The sequence below is a fragment of the Pangasianodon hypophthalmus genome, chromosome 8 (genome assembly GCF_027358585.1).
Source record: "Pangasianodon hypophthalmus isolate fPanHyp1 chromosome 8, fPanHyp1.pri, whole genome shotgun sequence".
Lineage (NCBI taxonomy): Eukaryota > Metazoa > Chordata > Actinopteri > Siluriformes > Pangasiidae > Pangasianodon > Pangasianodon hypophthalmus.
In genome coordinates, this window is record NC_069717.1 from 19016392 (window position 1) to 19039479 (window position 23088).

The following is a 23088-nucleotide window of genomic DNA, read 5'->3' on the forward strand; positions in this document are numbered from 1 at the left end:
CTGCAGCCACAGGAACTGTGAAACTTGTCATTGAGACAACGATGAATTCCACTTTATACCACAATATTCTTGAGACAGATGTGAGGCCATCTGTCCAGCAGCTTAAGCTTGGCTGAAATTAGGTTACGCAGCAGGACAGTGATCCCAAGCACACTCGCAAATCGACATCTGAATAGCTAGAGAAGAAAAAAAAATGAAGGTGTTGGAATGGCCAAGTCAAAATCCACACCTCAGTCCCACGGAGATGCTGTGGCGGGATCTTAAGAGAGCTGTGCATAAACAAATGCCCTCAAACATCAGTGAACTGAAGCAATGTTGTAAAGAAGAGTCCCAAAATTCCTCCAAAACGATGTGGGAGACTCCTACAGAAAAACGTTTACTTCAAGTTATTGTTGCTAAAGGTGTTTCTGCATGTTAATGAATTGGGCAGGGCAGTGAGAAGCTGAATTACTGCTGAATTGATACTGACTGATTGTTGGTTTACTTTTTGGAGAAAAAAAAAATGACCGGATATTTAAATCTGTAGTTTTTTGTTGTCACTTGAGAGTATTTGTTTGTTTATAGAAGTTGTGAGGACCACACACTTGCTATTTAGGCCCTGATAAATAAAAACCTGAAGGAGTTTATACTTTCAGAAAACTTGTGGGAGGGTGTACTTTCTTTTTCCCATGACTATACACATCATACTGCGTCAGTCAAAACACAAATGAGAGTCAAACACATGTCTTTACTTGAACTGGCTCTTAATCATTGTGCCGTGCCAAACAACTCTGGCGATAAGATTCACTGGAATCTTTTTGATTACAGTTGGACTGTATGTGATTAATGACTCCTATCCTATGAATCCTATGAATATAGAATGATGCATTTTGATTGAGAGTATCACATTTCAAAAATAAAAGCCTCTTCAGAAATGCAGGTCGGCTGCCAACGTTCAACTAAAAGAGTCAAAAAGTCAACTCGTTCACGAACAGCACATCATTACTAAATACAGGCATTAGAATGTTTTGTTTGATGAATTGATGTGAAATAAATCTAACATCACTGAGTTACAAAAATGATTAATGAGCACTACAAATGCACTGACATTTATTGCTATGCTTATAAGTGTCAGGGCAGTTGGATATATAAAGTATGCATGTAATATTTTTGCATAGCTCTGTGTAGTCAAAGAATACAGATACAGTACATTCAACTTGTCAGCTGATGCCGAATGAGCGCAATGAAATTTTGCAAAACTCTGTTTTCAGGGATGGCTGAGACGTCGTGTGTGTCAGTGACCAGCTGAGGTCTGCTGAGAGCTCGCTCTACTCATCTGGCTGAGAGCATGTACAGGAAGAATGGACTCCCTGTCAGTGTCAGCATCACCTCTGCCACCCAGGTATACACACACACACACACACTTTCTCTGACAAGTATTATATTGTGTGATACCAATTATATGTGGTGTTTATTGTGTTTAAAACTTAGGATTTCTTAGCTAAAACGTTTGAAACTTAGCAGTTTATGAGTAGGAAGTTATAGCCAAGTTCTACAGCACCGTGAATGATTATACTATATTATTTAATCGTAGTCAATTCAACACATGCATTTAAGCACTGATAAACTGAGATATACTGTATATGTGTATGTAATAGGGATATGCATTATTTGTGAAGAACAGGTTATGTGTCCTACACTGTGACTGTACATATATGGGCAGTGGTGGCTGAAAGGTTAAGGCACTGGTTACTCATCAGAAGGTCGGGAGTTCACGCCCCAGCACTGTCAAGCTGCTGCTGTTGTGCCCTTGAGCAAGGCCCTTAACCACATCTGCTCCAGGGGTGCCATATCATGGCTGACCCTGAGCTCCGACCCCAGCCTCCTAGCAAGCTAGGATATGCGAAAAACTGCATTTCATTGGCTCTGTACTCGTACTCTGCACAATGACAATGAAGTTGAATCTAATCTAATCTAATGTAGGGAAGAACATCGTAACAGGGGTTTAAAACTGAAGCCACAGTGTCTCTGAGGCCCTCTAGTGGCTGACTGCAGTGTAATATTTAACCCCGCCCATTCCCATGTTAGTGAATGGACAACGAGGCAATCTTATTTTATATCATACATTTTATATCGTACATTTTATATCGTACATTTTCTCTGCAAATTATTTTCAGGAATAGCATTTTGTTGTTTTCACATCTTCAGTTGACCTTGATATCTCCCCCAATTTTTCCTTATGATAACTGCTTTTTATAGGAGTTATTTTATGATGAATAAAAGAGCTTGGTTGATGAGCTAATTGACAGGTTCGGACATGATAAAGGAGCTCATAAACAAGCACACACTTTCCAATACACACGTGAAGCTTTTGACAGTTTGGTAGCAAAGCCATGTGTTGTTTTGCTGTAAACTGATGTAAATCGGAGAGTGCTCTACAATTTTTCCAGTATGTTGCTTTTGATAATTTGATGTCTAAGCTAGGTCATTGTTCTGATATTATAACTAGCAAGCCAAACATGAGTAATGGCACAAATTATTCCAGCTAACACTAGCTAAATTTCCTAACAATTTCTTGACTGTATGACCTTAGAGAACACGCGATGTAGTTGGTGAGGTTAACCAGTCCCTCCTTTTTAAACCAACTCCACTGACAGAATAAGTGAAGAATATAAGAGCACACTTCACTATACAGATGGGTATGACTAAATTTTTCCTCAAAAAAAAAGGTTGTGCTGAGTGTAAATTTTTACCAGTATATTTTCCCCTGGTCCATTGCATTAGCTACTTATGCTTACTTTGATTAAAAAAATAATGTCAGCTAGCTAGCAAATGGTAGCTCAGGCAGTCATGGCTCAAAGCTCTAAAATCTTTTCTTTTTGACAATGATGAAATCAATGTAGTTGTGAAAGTTATACAACTACAGTTCGTCATTTTATATATTAATTAATAATGCTGTACTTTCCATTTTGAGTTAACTGATGCACCATATTGTAAGTACAGATGGGAATATGAGGGGTTTTTTTTCTTCATTTGTTTATCATTTGACTGTCTGATCCGGGTCTCAGTGGTTTAAATGAAGTTATTAGTTTATTTATAGTCTGGGAAAGAGAACAAGCTAAATTCTTTAGAAAATGTCATGGGCAGATACAAATAATGCTGAGAACATAAAGGCTCTGTGTCAGTGTAACTTGCTGGTATTGTTCTCAATATGGCTCTGTTGCAAATCCTACTTTATGCTTGAAGGTGAGATTCAAAAACCAGTTGGATTAGGTTACCGTAAGAACTAAGACCTGGAAGAAAATAATTGCTCAATAAAATAATATAAAATAAAACTGTTTTTGCACTCTGTTGTATAGTTGAGCAACAGCAGTTAACTGTAGATAGCGGTTCACTGTAGAAGAGTAAGTCAGAATGTTAGTAAAGTTTTCATCACTGATGTATATTGTATTCTGATTTTAAATGTTAATGTGGAAGGTGCCTGTACACTTTTCGTAATTTTTGCATAGTGATTTTATTTTAAACACTAGGTTAGATCTGCTTCATGAATTCGCACTGCTAAAGACCCAGCTCATTTAACCTTTAATTAAGAACATTATGAACTGTGTGCAGGCACCGTCTTATTGTGCTTCATACTTTCATATTGTATTCATATGCACTTTACATGGGTGTGTACTTGCAGGACAGCAGTAGTTCTGAGTCTTTGGACTGGCAGAGTTTGGACTCTGCTAAAAGCTATGACGCGGTGGTGTTTGACGTGCTCAAAGTGACACCCGAGGAGTTTGCTGTGAGTTAGTTACCGCACACAAATAGACACAAATATAAGAGTAAACATCGTACTAAACAATGCTGTTGGTCCTTTAGAAGGGCGGGATAATCTCACCTGGATACTGTACATTCCTACTTTCTAAGAGCTGCTGCTTTAATCATAAAGACTCATTCAAAATTCTCATCCTCTCAACACACTTAGTCCTGTTTGCCTTCACTATCCTCCACCTGCATGCTGTTACGATTTATAATTTCTCTATCTGGTGTCACCCAGGAGAGGACGGGCCCCTTTTTTTTAAGTCTGGGTCCTCTAAAAGTTTCTACTTGAACTATTGACCCTTAAAGAAGGGAATTTAGTAGAGCATTTAATGTGTCACATAACACAAAAAGCCTTAATTAAAATGGACCAAATTAGACCATGTTTTATGCCTCACTGATGGGTTTCAAGGTTTCAGGGGTGTATTTCATGTAACGTTATGAAATGTGTCATCTATTATAAAACTTTTATTCTTTCTTTCTTTTTTGGCAGGGCCAGATCACTTTGATGGATGCTCCTGTATTCAAAGCAATACAACCTGAGGTAAGGTTCTAGATCTGCACTTCCCTTTATCCACCTGTGTAATGATACCGAAACACTGCAAGACATCAGGAATGAAAGTATTTTTTTTTTTTAAGACTTTAATTTAAAGGAAATGAAAGTGTTTAGACATTGCATTAATGTTCCTGTAGTACCACATAGTGAGGACTTGAGGATATCTCAAGACGCTGTAGGCTCATTTATTACATACCTTTATTACATTACGTGGAGTCGCAGCACTTTTTAACATATTAACACAGAAAATAGTTTTATTCAAGGAAAGATGACAAAGCAACAGTTTCATTTGCAAAGCAGTTCACATCCTATAGAGTTTCATCTATACAACCTCAACTCTCACAATACATGAGCCTAAATATTTTTGCACTTATATATAAATCTTTATTTTTTTTTTAATGTACATGTAATAAGTGAATAAAATGCACTTTTTAAAATATAGCACGGTTCTTCGCATGTAGCTAAGAAATGCAGTAGAGGCAGTGTAGCCCTGCGAGGCTTTAGGAATGAAAGTATTTTTAAATAACTTTGCTTTCTTTAGCAGTCCAGCGATAGTAAGCCATGTTCTGTTGCTGCAGCTGTGTCCTTTCGAACACTTGTACTCTATCACTGTAGAGATCCTACTGATGTTGCAGATGCGTGTCTGTGACAGACTTACTCATGCTACGCGTTGCCAGCTCGTACACATCACAGTATCCCAAAGATGTTTCTCTTCCAACCTGTTCTATAAACTATATTAATCAGTTTAATGAAGTGTGGATGGAAAACAGTCGGGTTTTTTTTTCCTTTGTAGAGGGAAAGAATTAATAACCATAACCCCTTCCAAGTGTTCCAGACAGTCTTTCTAGCAATGATGTCATGCCGAAGTGTTCTATACTTGGCACATGGCTCTTTTCTCCACCATCCGCTGTCTGGTTTGTCATAAAAGCTTTTTTTTATTATTATTATTATCATCTCAAACCTGTCATTATGGCCTTTCTCAGCTTTTCTGTCTTTGCCTGAGAGAAGCAGACATGATTTGAAGTAACTGAGTGAGACAGTGTATGGAAGGTTTAATCTTGATCCAGTGTTTAGATTGGTGTGAGTCTGAGTAATAGTAGTGTCATTAAAGAATGATGTGCAAGTGGTTGACCTACTTTCCAGCAGTGCTCGGTTGCCATGCGTCTCTTCTTCCACCACTGTTGGGCACATATCAAAGAAGACGCAATAGTTTTATGCAGTATGTTTTACGATCTGTAATGCGAAGCACATTATCTTGTCCACAAGCAGTTTGGTAAGATTTATTTCTGATTTCTGCAACAGTAATCATGTTCCTGTGAGTATCTCTTCGTCGTGCTAATGTAGAGTCCCTAAGCTCCCATTTACGCATGCACTCTTTTTCCATGCAGCTTCTCTTGATGCTGTTTAATGTAGAGTACTGTTATTGCTCCCTGTTATTGCGGGATGATATATGCTCGAGGTTGCACAGCTGCACAGTGGTACAATAACCATATCATCATGGCTGGTGGAATCTGCTTTGGCATTTATACTGTTCCAAATCACTAATAAGAAAATAATAATAATAATAATAATAATAATAACATACACATATTTCTCCCTCTCCTCCTCCTCCACAGTTTCATCATTTACTGATCCAGCTCTCTCATGTTTACCCACGAGTTTAAAAATGATTCAGTGTGTCATGTGATCTAAAGGTGGCTATTCAGTTGCACTAGTTTTGGAATGTACCAATCAATTCTAACAGATTTTTATTCCTGTATTCACATTTGTATGTCAAATCCATGATGCGTTAAATTTACACCACTAGCCAAAAACTTCAGTTTCTTTCATTCATTCATTCATTCATTCACATAGTAGTTTTGAGCTTTGAATAGGAGTGAGCAAGAAGATCAGCCAAGTGTAGAAGTCATAAGGAAATGCTGATTTTTCAATATTTTGCATCTTTCTCTGTTGTTTGGTTTGACAAATGTTAGACATCAAATTAAAATTTAGGATCCTGTAGACTCATTTCTTACTTCTAGATTTCCAGCATATTTTATCATATTAATAACGAAAATAGATTTGGCAGCACAACAGATATAGTTTTAGATATAGAAATAGTTACACACATTCTATTTTTTTCAGTTTTACTTTCCTTTACTTTTAAAATCTTACTTGTTTTGATCTATAGTGTAAGCTACCAGTAGTGAGTGAATTAAAATGCACATTGTAGTTACACAACATTTAGTGCAAATAGCTAAAAAAAAAAACAAAAACCTGCCGTTGAGGTCATGCAGCTCATCCACTGGAGGGCTGAGTCAGTCAGCGTTCCCTCCACACTACAGGATGTTCTTTTTAAACAGGGATGTGAGGAGTTCGAAGGGGTTTACGATTTTACACAGCTTACACCACAGGATAATCTGGGAAGATAATAGTTTTAGACCAGCCACAAATTGGGACACTTTTTGCGGGAGATGTACATCATTCTGATTAAATTAGTGAGATTAAAATAGACGTGAAATCTCCCCTGTATTTTTTGTGACATAGTAAATACCTTTTAATTATAAGCACTTTTAAATATTATAAGTCTAGGATGGAATTGGTCATGGTTAGGGGGAGTGTAATAGGAGGATGCTATATTTTGCCTGACTTCCTAAACCTAACAGCCTACATTTGGAGACAAATATCAAGGAAACTGTACTTCAGCATTGTTTTGATGAGAGTTTTGAAGGCTAAGAGTTTTAAATATACTGTATATTCAAGCAGGTCTTCTAACCTTATGACTTAATATTTGCACTGTTGCTATGTTACATTGTTTAGTGTGACATACTATGATCGGTCGTCTTTGCTGACTTCTAGAAAGCACTAGATTTGTTCATTTTATGGAGCAGAAGGGGGCTAGAAGGCATGCTTCACTTCACAGTCTGAATATGTTTGGGCTGCACATCATGAATCAACTTGGGTGGTCTAAAATGGTCACTTTAATATTTTTTTTCCCCCAAAAAAAGGATTAAAATACAAAACTGCTAAAACATTCAATTTCAGCTTCCAGAAACCATGACTTAAACACTTCTACATAATTCCATTTTTATTTTAACTGTGTTGCCTGAAGGCCTGCTGGAAGACTGTACCATCTGAGTATTTCCTTACTTTATGTGAACCTGGGAATCTATCATGGGCCTTCGAATCATAAAATAACCCATAAAGTTGGGACTTTATAGCATTTTTTAAAATACAGATCACAGCAAATGGTTTCTCAGCAGTGGAGACGTTTGTAATGAGACGGATATGGAACAGATCAGATACAGAGATGTTCAGAAAGATAATGAGCAACATGTTATCCTAATTTGTAACCATGACAATGGACTAGAAATCAAGAGCTCTGGTGGACAGGATGTTTATTGAAGGGCAATGGTATGACCGCATTATGAGTCCTTATCAGGGTCAGGCCTTGTCATAGGCAATGCACAGGGTGCATTTTAAATTTAAAGAAGGGCTCCATTTTATCCAGTCTGCAACGTGTGCCGAACTCCATGCAGAAGCTCCTGAGTGTCTCCATGACATGTGCCGATGCCATTCTCCTTTCCAGCTGTCACAAAAACAAAGCCCCGATTACACCACAACTGTACCACAATTCGAGTCTTGCACTGGGTTTACTGATACAACACAAATGTCTGCACTGATTGTCATACTCTTATAAACATTCATTATTGTATGTGATTGAATAGATAGATGAAGTTTGCTAATCCAGTGAGAATTTTCACTTGTATGGTCAGTAGCATGATGTTCAACATTTGTGAAGTTTGAATTACAGCCACTGCTCCTGCAGTAAGGCTACAGGCTGGTATAGCCTATGTACTGTTGTTATTATTCTCCTGGACTTCACAGTGTAGCATACAGTGTCAAATCTACACTGATTAACAAAGTAGAGCATTGCAAATGACTACTTTGGTGCTGACTTTGCCATGTTTGGTGTAAATACAGTATGTGGTGGAATTTTGAACTGGGTGTGTAAGAGGTCGAGCTCTGCCCCTGGTCAAAATTCGGTGTCTGTTAGTGTATCCACTGTGGAGCCTTTAAGCTCTACAGAGAAGCAGAAGGCAGACATGCCTCTCCTAGATCTCTGTAGCTAGATGCACATACCAAATTCTTTATCATGGGATATAAGGAGTAGGTAAAGCTGCCTGTTGCATCATTAAGTTTAAAACACTTGTATTATAAGCATACTATTGGCTAGTATTGGACAAAACAACAATAAGCTTTATGCTTGAACAATTTTAAAGGATTATTGAGATGATTATGAAAGTATTATAAAATATTAAAGGATTTTGTTGATGTATTCCAAAATGTCCTTAGCCTATAAACAAATATTAATTCAACTTGTGCCTTCAATTGAAAAAAGCGGAAAATTTGCGTTCAAAAAAATAGACTGTAGGTAAAAATTAACAGCTGATGCGAAGATATGCAGTATATTGACTGCTGATGTGCACAAAAGTGGCGTTGAATGACATTTTGGGTTTTTTTTTTTTTTTTAAATGAAGGAGAAGTTTATTTGTTGCAATAGATGGCATTTATCACATTTGTAGAAATTGTTTATTGCCCCAATGTTCTTAAAATGTGGACACTGCTGCATATTTGTTATTAGAATGCCCATTAATAAATGTGATGGTGAAATATGATATTTAATCACAAAAATTGATAAGGAGTTATAATATATATGTGTGTAGCACATGATGGATATGGTGTTAATGTAAGAGTAAAAACTGATTGTCATTCAGACACATAGTTTAATATAAGATTCCCCTTCATTCTTGACACAGATAGAACCATATAATACTAAGGTCATTATATTAGTCAGTGGCCTAAGAGGATGCAATGTTTTGTTTTGTGTTTCAAAATGTGTTTCAGGAGTTGGCCAGCTGTGGATGGAATAAGAAGGAAAAGCACAACCTTGCACCCAATGTGGTGGCCTTCACCCGGAGGTTCAACCAGGTGAGAATGATGGTCCTGATTAATCTGTGAGGAAGCATGTCAGGCTTCAAAAAAATTGATGGTTGGACAGAAAAGAACCTGATCGCCTCTGTTAAGTATGCTGGAAAAGCTGTGATGTTGCGGGTCTGTTTTTCAAAAGCCCTGGGAATTTTCTTAGGATACGTGGCATCATAGATTCCATGAAGTATATGTATAAAAATTCATGATTTTCTATAATCAGTGTAGTCCCCTGACTCAAACCCAGTTAAAAACCTGTGAGCTGAACTGAAGGGGAGAGTCCACAAGAGAGGACCGAGGGCGCTGCAGGCTCTGGAGAGATTGCGTATTGAGGAATGTCTCAGATTCCTTGCTTTGTATTGTACAATCTCTTCAAGACTCAGTGCTGTCATGTTGGCAAAGGGAGGTTGCACAAAACAATAAATGCAGGGGTGTCAATAGTTGTGACACACATTCTTCTAAAATATGTCTCATGCCAGTTATTATGGAGCTATCTAGAAACAAGACTCGGGAATGATAAATAAGGCACCAAGGTTTAGACGTGCAGTATAAATATCACACATGCCAGACCTCAGTAAGGCAAGTTACAAACAAAAGGCTCCCTTTACACCTTGCACTGACATGTTTGCAGTGATCCAGTTAGGATCTGATACTCATTGCCCAGCCAGAACGCCTCCAGGGTGGAATTCAAATTTCAGTGGGTATCAGGGGTCCTATTGTGTGCCAGGAAAACATTTCTGCCACATGTACCAAATTCAGATCCTTCCATCAGCATGATTTCAAAACCAGGCAACATTTTTTTTTCATACTTCTTACTGCTCCAGCTCTGATGCTCCTTTGTCCACAGGAGATACACATTCTTGTTCTTCACGAATCTTCAACTAATCAAAAACAACATCCAATAAATAGGGCATTTTTGAGATGACTTTCTGCTGCCAAATGTTTAATTTGGATGTGATTTACTTGGTTGTAGCCCTCCTGTTGGCTTACATGATTCTTGGCATTATCCTTTGACTCCTCTCATCCACAATTGTTTTCCTTCCACAGGATCACCAATCACACGTAGTGGCTTGAAATTTTGGATGAAAAGCCCAGGGTGACTGCTTGAATTGGCATGGTGTTGATGTTGATGCTTTATATTAGGGGTGTAACGATGCATCGCGATGCAAAAATGTGGCGATTTTTGGAAAACAGCGTTCTATTCATTATGCATCTAATGCAATTGCACTGTTTGAACACCAGAGGTCCCAATCTGGGCAACCCATAGAGTTAAAATTCCTAGACAGCGTGTTGGTCACATGATTGCATTCTTTTGTGGAAAATCATCTGTACTTGTGAAGTGACTGATAGCTCCGGATCACGACAACCCACGCGCGTTACAGGTTATATGGTTACACAAGCAGGTTATAACAGCTAAAAATAGCTTTTCGATAGCTTTCAAACAACACCAACCCCGCACCACTGCGATCTACAGTGCCCAAGAAAGAGGTCACAGATGACATTTTCGGGCATTTTCGCCGACTTTGGAGCTCTATTTCTGGTTAAACTGATGCCTCAGACGCTGTTACGGAGCTCTTTATGCTTCACTCGATCATTTTCCCCAGGCCACTGATTGTTTATTCAATCAAATTTTTGGGAGAATTTATAAATTTATTAATTTACTTTTAGGATATGGCAAACCTGTAGTACATTTTGTTTACAATATTGAACCTCTGTTTGTAGCAATTTTTGATTTATTTAGTTTTGTACAGACAAAAATGCACATTGTTTTGCATTGTTTATGATCCAGAAATATAAAAAAGTGTCTCTTTCAGTCATAATTTTTCTTCTTCAAAATTTTGTTCAAAAATATTCTGAGAATTTAATCGAATCGTGAAGCCAGAATCGTGAATCGAATTGACTCATGAGTGTATCGTTACACCCCTACTGTTTGTCACTTTATCTTAGTGCTTTTACTTTGCTTTCTTGTTTGACTTACACTTACCCTTTTCTCCCTTGTGAAGCTGCTTTGAGGTACCGATAATTATTATTATTATTATTATTATTATTATTATTATTATATACTAATGGTATACAATCTTCAATTTGACTATACAGTCCATTTTGGAGCCAACTTTCAGGGACTCACTTTTACTATTACTGCAACAAGGTTTTTGGTAGTGCAGCTGGTAGCTTTGCTGACTCGCAGTTCCAGGACCCCGTTTCAGTTCTGAGCTCAAGTTACTGTCTGTTTTTTCTCTCCGTGTCCGCATGGGTTTCCTTCCATTTTCCAAAAACATGCCAGTAGGTGGATTGGCTATGTCTAATTGCCCCTCGGTGTGAATGTGTGTGAATGTGTGTGAATGTGTGTGAATGTGTGTGAATGTGTGTGAATGTGTGTGAATGTGTGTGAATGTGTGTGTACCTTGAAGTGGACTGGCCTCCCATCCAGGCTGTATTCCTCTCTCAAGCCCACTGTTCCCACTGTTCCTGAGACAGGTAGTGACCCTGACCAGGTTAAAAGCAGTTACTGAAGATGACTGAATGATTGCTTTTTGATCACATCCTTGGGAATGTCAGAAAAAGGCCAGCATGCACTGTATGTGGAAGTGATTCCTATTTCCCAAAACTAAAATGTCATGGAAGATTGCTGTCAGAAAGCATTAGATTTCAAAATGACTTTTCTGTCATTTCTGTCATCCACGTGCCGTGTTTTAATGTGATGCCTTTGTTAAGCCAATAATTGCAACAATGGCTGTCTCATAAGTGTGACTCATAAGATGTACCTAAAATTTTTGTCTTGCTACAAGACCTGTGTTTCGTATGTAGACCATGAGAAGTCAGCATTTTCTGTGTGCCTCTTTTTCAGACATGTGTAGGAAAGATTGTGTTTAGGACAAATAATGGCATATATTACCTTTTTAGATGGCATACCAGATTTACAATGTCTTCCCTTTGGGGGGAACTACAACATGCCGCCTACGTGCTCTTTAAAAGTCTCCTACTGTTCGGTGGTGTGTTGTTTTTAAGAGGACTGGGAAATAGCTTTAGGTGAAAGGTCCAGTATGAAATGAGAGACGCCGGGGCTAACACAACACATGTTTTACAGTTCGAAAGAGAGCCTGGACTGTTTTTCTTTGTAACATGTTGCTTGTTCTTTCTACTACTTCTAATGCTTATCATAAATTTCATTTACAGCTAACAGAAGGAATGAACAAACTGTATCGGTTATGTCTATTATGGCTAGCCAGAGTTTTGTGACACAAACTGTTTTCTTTATTTGTTCACAGTGTGAGTCTTTTTGTACTCATATCAGTTTAAGTATGGCCATGCAGAGGTGGATAGAAAAAATTTACTATGATCTATAAAGTTTATTCAAGCAAATTATTGCTTAAACTTGACTGGTGATAATTTGGATTTTTTATTATTTTTTACTAGCTCAAAGATGCCGAGCTAGCTAAATCCGTCTGATTGGTTGACACAGTAAATTATTGATCAGAATAGGTCATTTGTCTTTGTGTTTGATGTGGAATCCACGTACAGATTATATAGTCCTCTCCGAAAGTACTGGAACGGCAAGGCGAATACTGTTGCTTTTGCTATGCACTGAAGACATTTGGGTTTGAGATGGAAAGATGAATGAGACGATAGATCAGAATTTCAGCTTTCATTTCCTTATATTTACATCTAGATGTGTTAAATAACTTAGAACATGGCACCTTTAGTGGCAGACCACCTAAATTATATGTGAGCAAAAGTATTGGAACAGATAGTCTTAAAGTAATTAACACTTAATATTTGGTTGCATATCCCTTGCTTGCAATAAATGCATCGAGCTGCTGACCTACTGACATCACCAAACTGTTGCATTTCTATTTTGTGCGCTTTTCCAGGCTCGTACCACAGCTTCTTTCAATTTTTGTTTGTTTTGGGGGGTTTCTCCCTTCAGTCTCCTCTTCAGGAGGTGAAATGCAAGCTCCCTTGGGTTAAGGTCTGGTGAATGACTTGGCCAGTCTAAAAACTTCCACTTTTTTCCCCCTGGTGAAGTCCGTTGTTGTGTTGGCAGTGTGTTTTGGGTCATTGTCTTGCTGCATGATGAAGTTCAAACCCAATGTCTTCAGTGTATAGCAAAAACAAAGAATTGGCCTTGCTGTTCCAATACTTTCAGAGGGGACTGTATGCCAGAAATGCTGCTAGGATATGTTATGGTTTAGAGAACAGATCTGATATTTAGGTTTAAATATAATATATAAATCCCAAATAACAGCTTAATAATTTAACATATTTAAATTAATGGGTCTTCTATAAGATATATACCAGCATATAATATCAACCCAGGATTAAGTGCCTTTTATGTGAAAAATATATTCAAGCCTTCTGTATATGTTTAAAATATGTTGTTGAGGATTTTAATTGTGATCACGTGCACCACGGGGGCACATTGGTAGAGTTAAAGAAAATCATTGATTAAACAGAGATAAAATTTAAGATGTTATATATAAAATATATACATATTCTTTCAGATTTCACATTTGAATTTAATTCTGTGTTCAGGTTAGTTTCTGGGTGGTGAGAGAGATCCTGACAGCACAGACTCTGAAGATCCGTGCCGAAATTTTGAGCCACTTCATCAAAATCGCTAAGGTAGGATATGGTTGTTCTCAATCGTCATTACAACATCAAATAAAACTTTTTCAAATAAAGCGTTTATTTCTGTTTTACAAGCAGTAACTATTTGTGTTTAAGCGATTTCTATTTGCTTGCTATATAATTTCCCATGGGCTTAACCCAGCCTAGAAAGGAACCAGTCTTAAAATCCTGTGAGCTGAGCCAGTTTGTACCTGACATTTATGGCTGTGTGAACAGCCATGTGTGGTTACAGGATTAACGAGCTTCTTGGTAGGCACTTAAGGAGCACAGAAAACATGCAGACCTGAGTCTGAGCTTTCTAAACCTTCTCATGAGGAATCTGAGAGTTGTCAGGCGAATCATGACTGCAAATAGTGCTTGATTTTTTTTTTTTTTTTTTGAATTGACTTAAGGGAATTCTTCTGATAACAAGCTTAAATATCTTAGAGATTTTGCAATGGTTTGTGTAAACTCAAGCTTTCATATATCCCCATTGGGTTGGTACAAAATACCAATAAAAAAAACCTGAAATTGAGAAACACTGAATATTTCTAATTCCTTACATAAACAAAACTTAAACTAACTTATGTTCTTATCTTTCTACATTTCTCGTTTTTCCGCGTCTCTCTCTTTACATTATTTACTGAATTAGAAACAAACGCACACAATACATAAAATCACTGTTTTGTATTTCCATTCAGCTGGTTAGTCATAAAACACTATCTTAAGGCTCCACATGGTGCATTTAACAGCTGTCATGAGTTTGTTTTCTTATTCTGAATGATGCCTGATAGTAAATTGAATTACAATTTATTAGACCAAATTAGATGCTTTAAACACAAACACAAAATAGTATTTTTTTTTTTTTTCCCCTTTCTTATTTTCCATTTTTATAGTTGCTCATTCTGCCTCACACAGGAAGCCTAGACAACCACATGCAGTTATTGCATTAACCTTTTCCCCCTGCTACCTCCAGGCATGCTTCAGAGAGCTTGAGAGGGCCACGCTAACAACTACTCTAATGGCCAAAACAGATGAGCGAACCTTAGAAAACTTTTTCAACAACATCCGTTCAGAAAGACATGCTGTGTAAACGTGAGAAATGGCAAAAGCATGACATCATCTGTGTGCGAATGAGCCCTGGAAAAAAAAAAAAAGAGGGAGTGAATGATGGATCTCTGCTGTTAGCGAATACTGAAGATACAGGATTAAAATCTTTCTTCTTCCAAAACAGACTAACCACCTACTACCTAAGATTGAATTAGGGTTCATTCTTGCGCTTTATATATGTACATACAAGTATAGTGCGTTTGTCATTTCTCTAAAACAATGAATATTTTTCGATTTCTCACACTGTTAAGTTGAAAGGGGCAAAAGCTTGACATATTTGGTTTGATTATGAAAGGAAAACAAATTAAGAAAGGAGAAATGGTAGATCTAGTGTTAGACATGTAGAGGTGGGAATGAAAATAGCTTATATAAAAATGATGAGGTTCTGGTTTTGGGAAAAAAAGGTTCACTCTCATCTAACCCGAAGCCTTCAGAGGTGAGTCAAGTGTGTATGGTTAGGATTTAATTCTGAAATTGCACACATCAGTGCTCAGACTACAGAACTAACTACAAACTTAAGAGCTATCCAGACAGTTATGCAAGACTTATGCACACATACAAGAGTTTGCCTCAAATATTGGCGTATCTCAATTTCGTGTAATTTGGACCACTGACATTTTTCAGACCCTTTTTTCTTGCTCAATACCTGCTTGAGCAAGGAAGCAGTGGCTTGCTGTAACCATGATAAGTCACACTGAAATGTGTGTTTTGGGTTGTAAATACTCTTAAAAAACTATGGAATGCCATTTGAGGCCAAATATAAAAATACATAAATATGGCACTATTAATTAAATAATAGCAAGTCCATGAAATTTTTTTTTTTTTTTTTTTTTTTTTTTTTTTTTTGCATGGAGGACAGAGGAGGAGACAGAATTTTAATCAGAGATATTGCTCATCTTGAGGATCGATTTTTCTAGAGGATGATATTGTGAGCTACACGTACTTAAATTGCGCTCAAAGTGTAGCAGATGAATGCTTCATCAGCTTGTCCTTGAAACAAGTTTTTATGCCTCCACCACTAGCTAGCTCAAGAACTCAAGATCCAGTTTCCGACTACCCAAGATTTTTGCCATCCGTTCGAATTCTCATCAGCGGGAGTTATCACTGTACCCAACAGATGAACTGATTAGATTTTGTATTTGATCCAAACAGGGTCAAGGTCACAGCAAGTTCTGATGTTTGCAGTAGATTTTCTTCCATAGTTTCCTTCCTGTTTGAAGTATATTTTAAGGGCATTTGAGGCATACATATGATCAGCAAGAAGGACTAGACTTGGTGGAGGAGGCATCCTTGTTGGCGCAACTAGTGTTGAGTTCTGCTTGTCTTTACATGAGAGCACATCAAATTAACAAGAACAATAGAGTTATTGTCTGAATTCATTTTAAATTAGTGAATTAAAAGCACAATAAAATAACCTACATCCCACATACACATGCAATGTGATTTCATGACCTTGATTTAGCTACATTCTGGCGTCATTAAGTTGTGTATAAGAGTAACTGCACAACATGTGTATAAAATGCAATACAAAACTATATAATGTTCTGGACCAAGTGCTACTTTATAAGATAAGGAGAATAATAAGAATGAGATGTAATGCATATGACTGTTCATGCATTAATATATTGGCACTAGAATCATGTTCTAGACTCCTATTAGATGTTTATTTCAGCACTTGCAATCTTCTCATTCATGTGTCATCATATAAGGGATTTTTTTTATTTTTAGATTGTATCTTTCTTTCTTTCCCCACGTAAATATTGACATAACTTTTGGACTCAAGTCGCCAACTCTGAATACGGCCCATAGTGCTCATGCATATTTCTTTAAGTCATATTACAATAAAAGTTCCTTTCAGTATTGAAACTACTGGATTCAATATTGTATTTGAGATCTTAATAATCCTCATTTTGTATTTTTATTTGTCAGATTTTTGCTTCAGATTGTAATTTCAAGGATATTGTCAAATTGTATGTCTTGTTGATGTCCCTGCAGAAGCTGCTGGAGCTGAATAACCTGCACTCCCTGGTGTCTGTGGTGTCGGCCTTACAGAGCGCACCGATCTTCAGATTGAGCAAGACTTGGACAGTAGGAACACTAACATTTTCTTTTCCAAATGACTGTTCGTTTAATCATTGTGATAACTTTATTCTTATCTTACCTTTTCTGTCTGGCTGTAGAAAAGAATTTGGTAGTAACACTACAAACAAGTTTAAAAAGTGGTAGACCATGCTGAGAGAGACAATCGAAAAAAGAAAACCCCTCAGCATACAGTATGTCTGCAGACAGCTTGATTGAGTGATGCTAAATGGCAGACTACTACTGGCTGACGTTTTTGTCTTGGTATAATAATAGCAAGAATGTGTAGATAAGTTTAAAGCTTTTGTTTTTTAAGCCTCAGAACTTCTCCCACTCTTTTTGCTCAAGCAAGCTCTTTTTTATCACAAACAAAAAGCCAGTTTTCAGAGACACTTATATCAAGATAAACATAAGCTTCTAAGGACAGTCCTTAAGAGGGGAATCCCATGCTGTGCTCTTCAGGAATCATGGCAGATGGAGGCACCTCACCACTTTCAGAAAGTTGGTGATAAGGGAGAGATCCATGGGGTTGTGGCTTGCTGCAATTGCAGCCACATACACTCACCAAACACTTCATTAGGAATACCTGTACACCTATTCATTCATTCATGCAATTATCTAATCAGCCAATCATGTGGCAGCAGTGCAGTGCTAATGCTAAATAAAATCATGCAGATATGGGCCAGCAGCATCAGGTAATGTTCACATCAACTATCAGAATGGGGGAAAAAATGTGATCTCAGTGATTTTGACCGTGATTGTTGCCACGGCTGGTTTGAGTGCTTCTATTACTGCTGATCTCCTGGTATTTTCATGCACAATAGTCTCTAGGGTTTACTCAAAATGGTGCAATAAAGAAGAAACATCCAGTGAGCGGCAGTTCTGTGAACAGAAATGCCTTGTTGATGAAAGAGGTCAACGGAGAATGGCCAGACTGGTTCGAGCTGACAGAAAGGCTACAGATAACCACTCTTTACAATTGTGGTGAGCAGAAAAGCATCTCAGACTGCGTGGTGAGCTTTGAGGCAGATGGGCTACAACAACAGAAGGCCACATCAGGTTCCCCATCTGTAAGCCAAGAACCGAAAGCTGAGGCTGCAGTGGGCACAGGCTCACCAAAACTGGACAGTTGAAGACTGGAAAAACATAGCCTGGTCTGATAAATCTTGATTTCTGCTGAGGCACACAGAAAATAGGGTCAGAATTTGGCACCAACAGCATGAATCCATGGATCCAACTTGCCTGTGTCAACAGTCCAGGCTGGTGGAGGTAGTGTAATGGTGTGGGGAATATTTTCTTGGCACACTTTGGGCCTGGTAAAACCAATCAATCATTGCTTGAATGCCATAGCCTGTTTGAGTATTGTTGCTGACCATGTGCATCCCTTCATGGCCACAATTTACGCATCTTCTAATGGCTACTTCCAGCATGATAATGCACCATGTCACAAAAGTTGTCTCAAACTGCTTTCATGAACACGACAGTGAGTTCACCTGAAAAATCTGCAGGAATTGTGTGATGCAATCATGACCAGAATCCCAAAGGACTATTTCCAACATCTTGTGGAATCCATGCCATGACGAATTGAGGCTGTTTTGAGACCAAAATGTGGCCCTACCCATTATTAGTATAGTGTTCCTAATACTGTTTGGTGAGTGTATGTGCAAAGCAGAGACATTCATCTGACCTAGTGCTGCCCTGAAGATTGATATATCTGACTGTTGAAACCACGACCTGTGTCCCTAGCCACTAAGGCAGGCATCCGTGATTACTGTCTCTCTCCAATGGGGAACTGATCTCAAGTAGGCCCATTCATATTATGTCTGTTTTTGACATTTGGGATCGAGCCCTAGGCTGATAAACCACTTCTGAAAAGCTCTAGGTTCTGGCAAGCCCACAGAAAATAATGCTGTGTCTGCTGTTCACAATCTGATGATCCTCAACAGGAGCCAGTACTACACATTGCACCCTGGCTGAATCTGATAGGAAGAGCAATAATGTCTGCCACACATCCTCAGTGAATCTAGCTTCACATAGCTGAAATGTTTGACCTGCTTCAGTATTGGGGAGCTCTTTTCTGAGTTCACAGTGAGTCCAAGCACCTCAAGGTGTGCAAGGAGGGTGGCCATATCTTGTTAGGCCTGCTCCTTGGTGGATGTGCACAGTCATTAAACTATAGCAATATCCTGATGTCTCTGGCCATTTGGGGAGACAAGGCTGCTTACATACATCTGAAACACACCCATAGCACTAAAGAGTGTCTGAAGAGTAGAACCTTGAATTGGAATGCGTGTACTAAGAAGACAAACCTTAAAAAAAAAGCATCTGTGTTCTTGGGATATGGTAAAATAGGCATTGCTTATATCTAATGATATGAACCAGTAATGTGGTTTCATGGCATAAACTGATAACCTTAGCATATGGAAAGGGAGGGCCTTTAGGAGCCAGGTCAACGTTCTCAAATCTAAAATTGAACGGAAGCCGCTATGAACTGTGTGGTTTACCACTCAATAGCTTCTCTATCCAAGAGTCAATGTTCTTGAGGCCAGATATAGATGAGGCTCTAGGCCCTGATCCCTGAGAAGCCTGTGTGCTGAAGGCCAAACTGGACTTTGTAGCAACTGCAAAACTGGAGTTTGAATTGTTTGTGAAACTGGAGTTTGTAACCTGCCAACATCGTCATCAGGACCAACTGATCTAATGTAGCCATTTTGCAATGAGCATTGTTTCCGATTGCAAATCCCACCACCAACCCTTTAATAGCATGCCATGCAATCTCCTTTAGTGGTGGGGGTGGTGCCTTCTAGGAACTGGAGGGCGTAATTCTCTCTCCCTAAAGCAGACAGGAAAAAGTCTCCCATATGTGATTGTGCTCCTCTGATGTCTAATGACTAGCGGGTTGTATAGACTACAGTATCTGGGACTGATTAGACTCCGAATCAAGGTCTAAATCTGCCAACACATGGGATGTCCAAGCTGCTTTCTTTAGATGATCAATGCCAAGCCAGTGAGCGCATAGCTGGTGTCCATCTTTGGTTTCAATGGGATTCAGACACTGGTTCAGGAAACAAAAATGCAGCTTTCCCTTGACTTGGGACTGGACTCTGCTTTTTTGGACTTTTCTGGAAGTGTGATGAGTGTACTTCTTCATGAGGTGTGCCATACATCTAAGCTTCCAGTCCACTGCCTACAGAAAGAGAGATGCAGGAAGAGTTTCATTTATCTCACTGTCTTATAAAGAGCATGTGTTTTGGCTACAGCAATAATCCATATAAGTTTGTGCAAATCGAGCAGGTCTTTCCTGAGAAGTTCCATCATTCCTTTTCTAGAAAACTGACATTGCTCACAATCAACTGCTAAGCCTGAAACAGGGAAGGAGTACTACCGCAAAGTACACCTAAGTACTTTCCTTACCTTGTAAGTAGATACTAGAATGAACCTGCACTGAAAACGTGCCTTCATTTTGGGCTAAACAAGGATCTGCATATAACGTTGACCTGTAAAGATGACTAATCACATTACAGTCAGCTTTTCAATAGTAGATAACCCCCTGTACTACAAGCAAAAGCATTCACGTTAGCTGTAGTACACTGCACTCAAATGACCAGATACTAAATCGTTTCTCTAGAAAACAGAAAGTTTTCTAACAGAAAGTTTCATAATGACATAATTGTTTCAGGATTAATTAGTTTGAAAGCGTGAAAGTGCTCATTTTGCTATATAAATTGATATTCCACTTTGGTTCTCTGGGTCTACATGTCAAGGCAAGAGATGGTGAGCTCATAGGTACGGGGGAATACCATCACTTTTATCCACAAAGATGCCTTAACCCTGTTTCTTAATTCAATCTTTTGAATACCCCATTATGCTCAGATACCAAAGTCTGTTCATTCTTCCAAAGATAATCATACAATTGGTGTTTTGATGAGGGTAGTGGAGAGGGCTCAGTCAGTCCAAAATCCTGCATAAGTTTTAAATTGCGTTGAGGTCTGGTGACTGCAAAGGCCATTGCATATGATTTATGTAATTTTCAGTGAAATTATATATATTTTTATATTTCTTTGATATCAAATGTAATACTCTATTGTCCTTTCTGTCTAAAAAGTACATTTCTTTACTTTTGATGGGATGGGAGGATGTCATGGGAGAAATGAGATTGTATGCTGACTTGAATGTTTAATTAACCATGGTAAAAAGGCCCCATGTCATTAGTAACTCTTTACTAGCAGTTTTTATGATGGGTAGGGGCTCTATCATTATATACATTGATGGACTGACTTTGATTCCCAGGCTTATTAACATTGTGGGTATTGTGAAATGAATTAATTATGAGTCTCAGGTAGTGTGAAATAATTGACCTGTACAACAGGCTAAATAAAGATAACAGCTCAATTTCTGGAAAGATTAATGTTCGCTATTTGGCACTGGACTTTGGTTGATGTTGAATGTATTTGAAATAGTTTTACTCAACACTTAGTGTGGAAGCATGCTGCTTCTGGGTAATGCACACGACATTCTTTAAACAACGTAAACCTATAAAAAAAACCAATGAAAACAAAAACAAACAAGTAAAGCAACAATTTAAAAACAGCCTTAAGGAATTTGGAAACCTAGGCTGCATGTCAGCAGTTTTGCACTAAGTTATGCACTAAGACAGTTATACCAGTTGGCTTTGTTTTCATTATCATGGTGGAAAGAAGTTTTATAAATTCTCAGTTTTTTCCAGTTTCTCATTTATAGCCTACCAGTAAATCTCCTACCACTGGCTGGCCTCTACAATTACATTTATGAGGCCAGATTTTGGGTGATCTCTCACTAGAGTGGGATTAACCATGTGTGTGTGTAAGCTAGACATGCACAAACACAGTGTTTTGACATACAATGTTTTGGGCCAATCCCCAACCTTTTCGTGATAGATGCTAGTAATGGAACATTACCTTTTTTAAAGTAAATAATCATAAAAATAAGAGACAAAACAGTTTAAAATCATCATGTTACATTTTCCATGAAATATGCTGGAACTGCTATAATCATTCAGCTTAACTTTGCATGTATTCCTTGCTGTAGTAAGATCCATTTGTCTACCATTGAGAAAGTAAATGCAAGTGGCTGATGGGTTTTCAGAGTATTTTAAATGTGCATGAGTATGTACATAAGTATTAGGGGTGTAACAGAACATGAATGCATTATTTGGATTGAACAGATAATGCATCTAAAACCAATACAAATACAGATTTAAAAAAATAGGCAAAGGTTGGTGGGACTGTGATCTTGCCAGATAAAGCAAAAAAAAAGTGTTTTTTTATTTAAATATTGAACTTTAAAGAACAACACTCTGAAGTTTGTTGCGAGGATTGCCAGGTCTCAGCAAAATTCCCACCCAACTACAAACAAGACTTGAAACTAGCTCAAAATGTTCAGACATAGGAAAAGATAAATATATTTTTCTTTTTTTTCTTCAGACGTTGCTCTGTTCACAGACCTACATATCTCTGTGGGGTTCTCCACAAAACTAATCATTTGATTAAATTTAAAAATATTGTAAAATCTGTATGTTCATTGCATGTGTCATTATTAAATCATCATTCTCCATTGTTATTAAAAGAAAATATTCTCGGAAAAACATACAGGCATTACAGTGAAAGGCCGCTTAAAGAATCCATACCATTTTGCATGATAGCATGTCCAACAAACGTTTCTGATCTTCCTGGAATGTAACAAACCCAAAACCTGAAGTAAATCTGAAGTAAATCTGACCCATTATTAGATGGGTATTGTCATCAGCTGTAGCCTAAATAAGTTTCTCGATTTGGGAAATACATCATAGGTAGCTTGCTTACTCAGTCACATTAGACGATTTCCAGAAAATTCCACAAGGCATCTGGCTCGGGAGTTAAATATGTTATGTTCTCGAAATTGCTGTACTTCATCATTTGTGAATAAAAGGTTATTTCTTTTTACAGCAGCCCTGGTTCCAGGGCTGA

General features: G+C 38.0%; 1 protein-coding gene across 3 annotated transcripts in view; it reads left to right on the forward strand.

Moving 5' to 3' along the window:
• Positions 1 to 23088, forward strand: part of ralgps1 (Ral GEF with PH domain and SH3 binding motif 1) — a 118856-nt gene that overhangs the window by 20648 nt on the left and 75120 nt on the right. For all 3 annotated transcript variants that reach the window (XM_026925137.3, XM_026925139.3, XM_026925138.3), the window contains exons 2-7: positions 1251 to 1381; positions 3662 to 3766; positions 4277 to 4327; positions 9227 to 9310; positions 13841 to 13930; positions 17021 to 17113. In XM_026925137.3, coding sequence (XP_026780938.1) covers positions 1328 to 1381; positions 3662 to 3766; positions 4277 to 4327; positions 9227 to 9310; positions 13841 to 13930; positions 17021 to 17113 — 477 coding nt within the window. In that variant the 5' untranslated portion in view covers positions 1251 to 1327. The remainder of the gene's footprint in view (positions 1 to 1250; positions 1382 to 3661; positions 3767 to 4276; positions 4328 to 9226; positions 9311 to 13840; positions 13931 to 17020; positions 17114 to 23088) is intronic.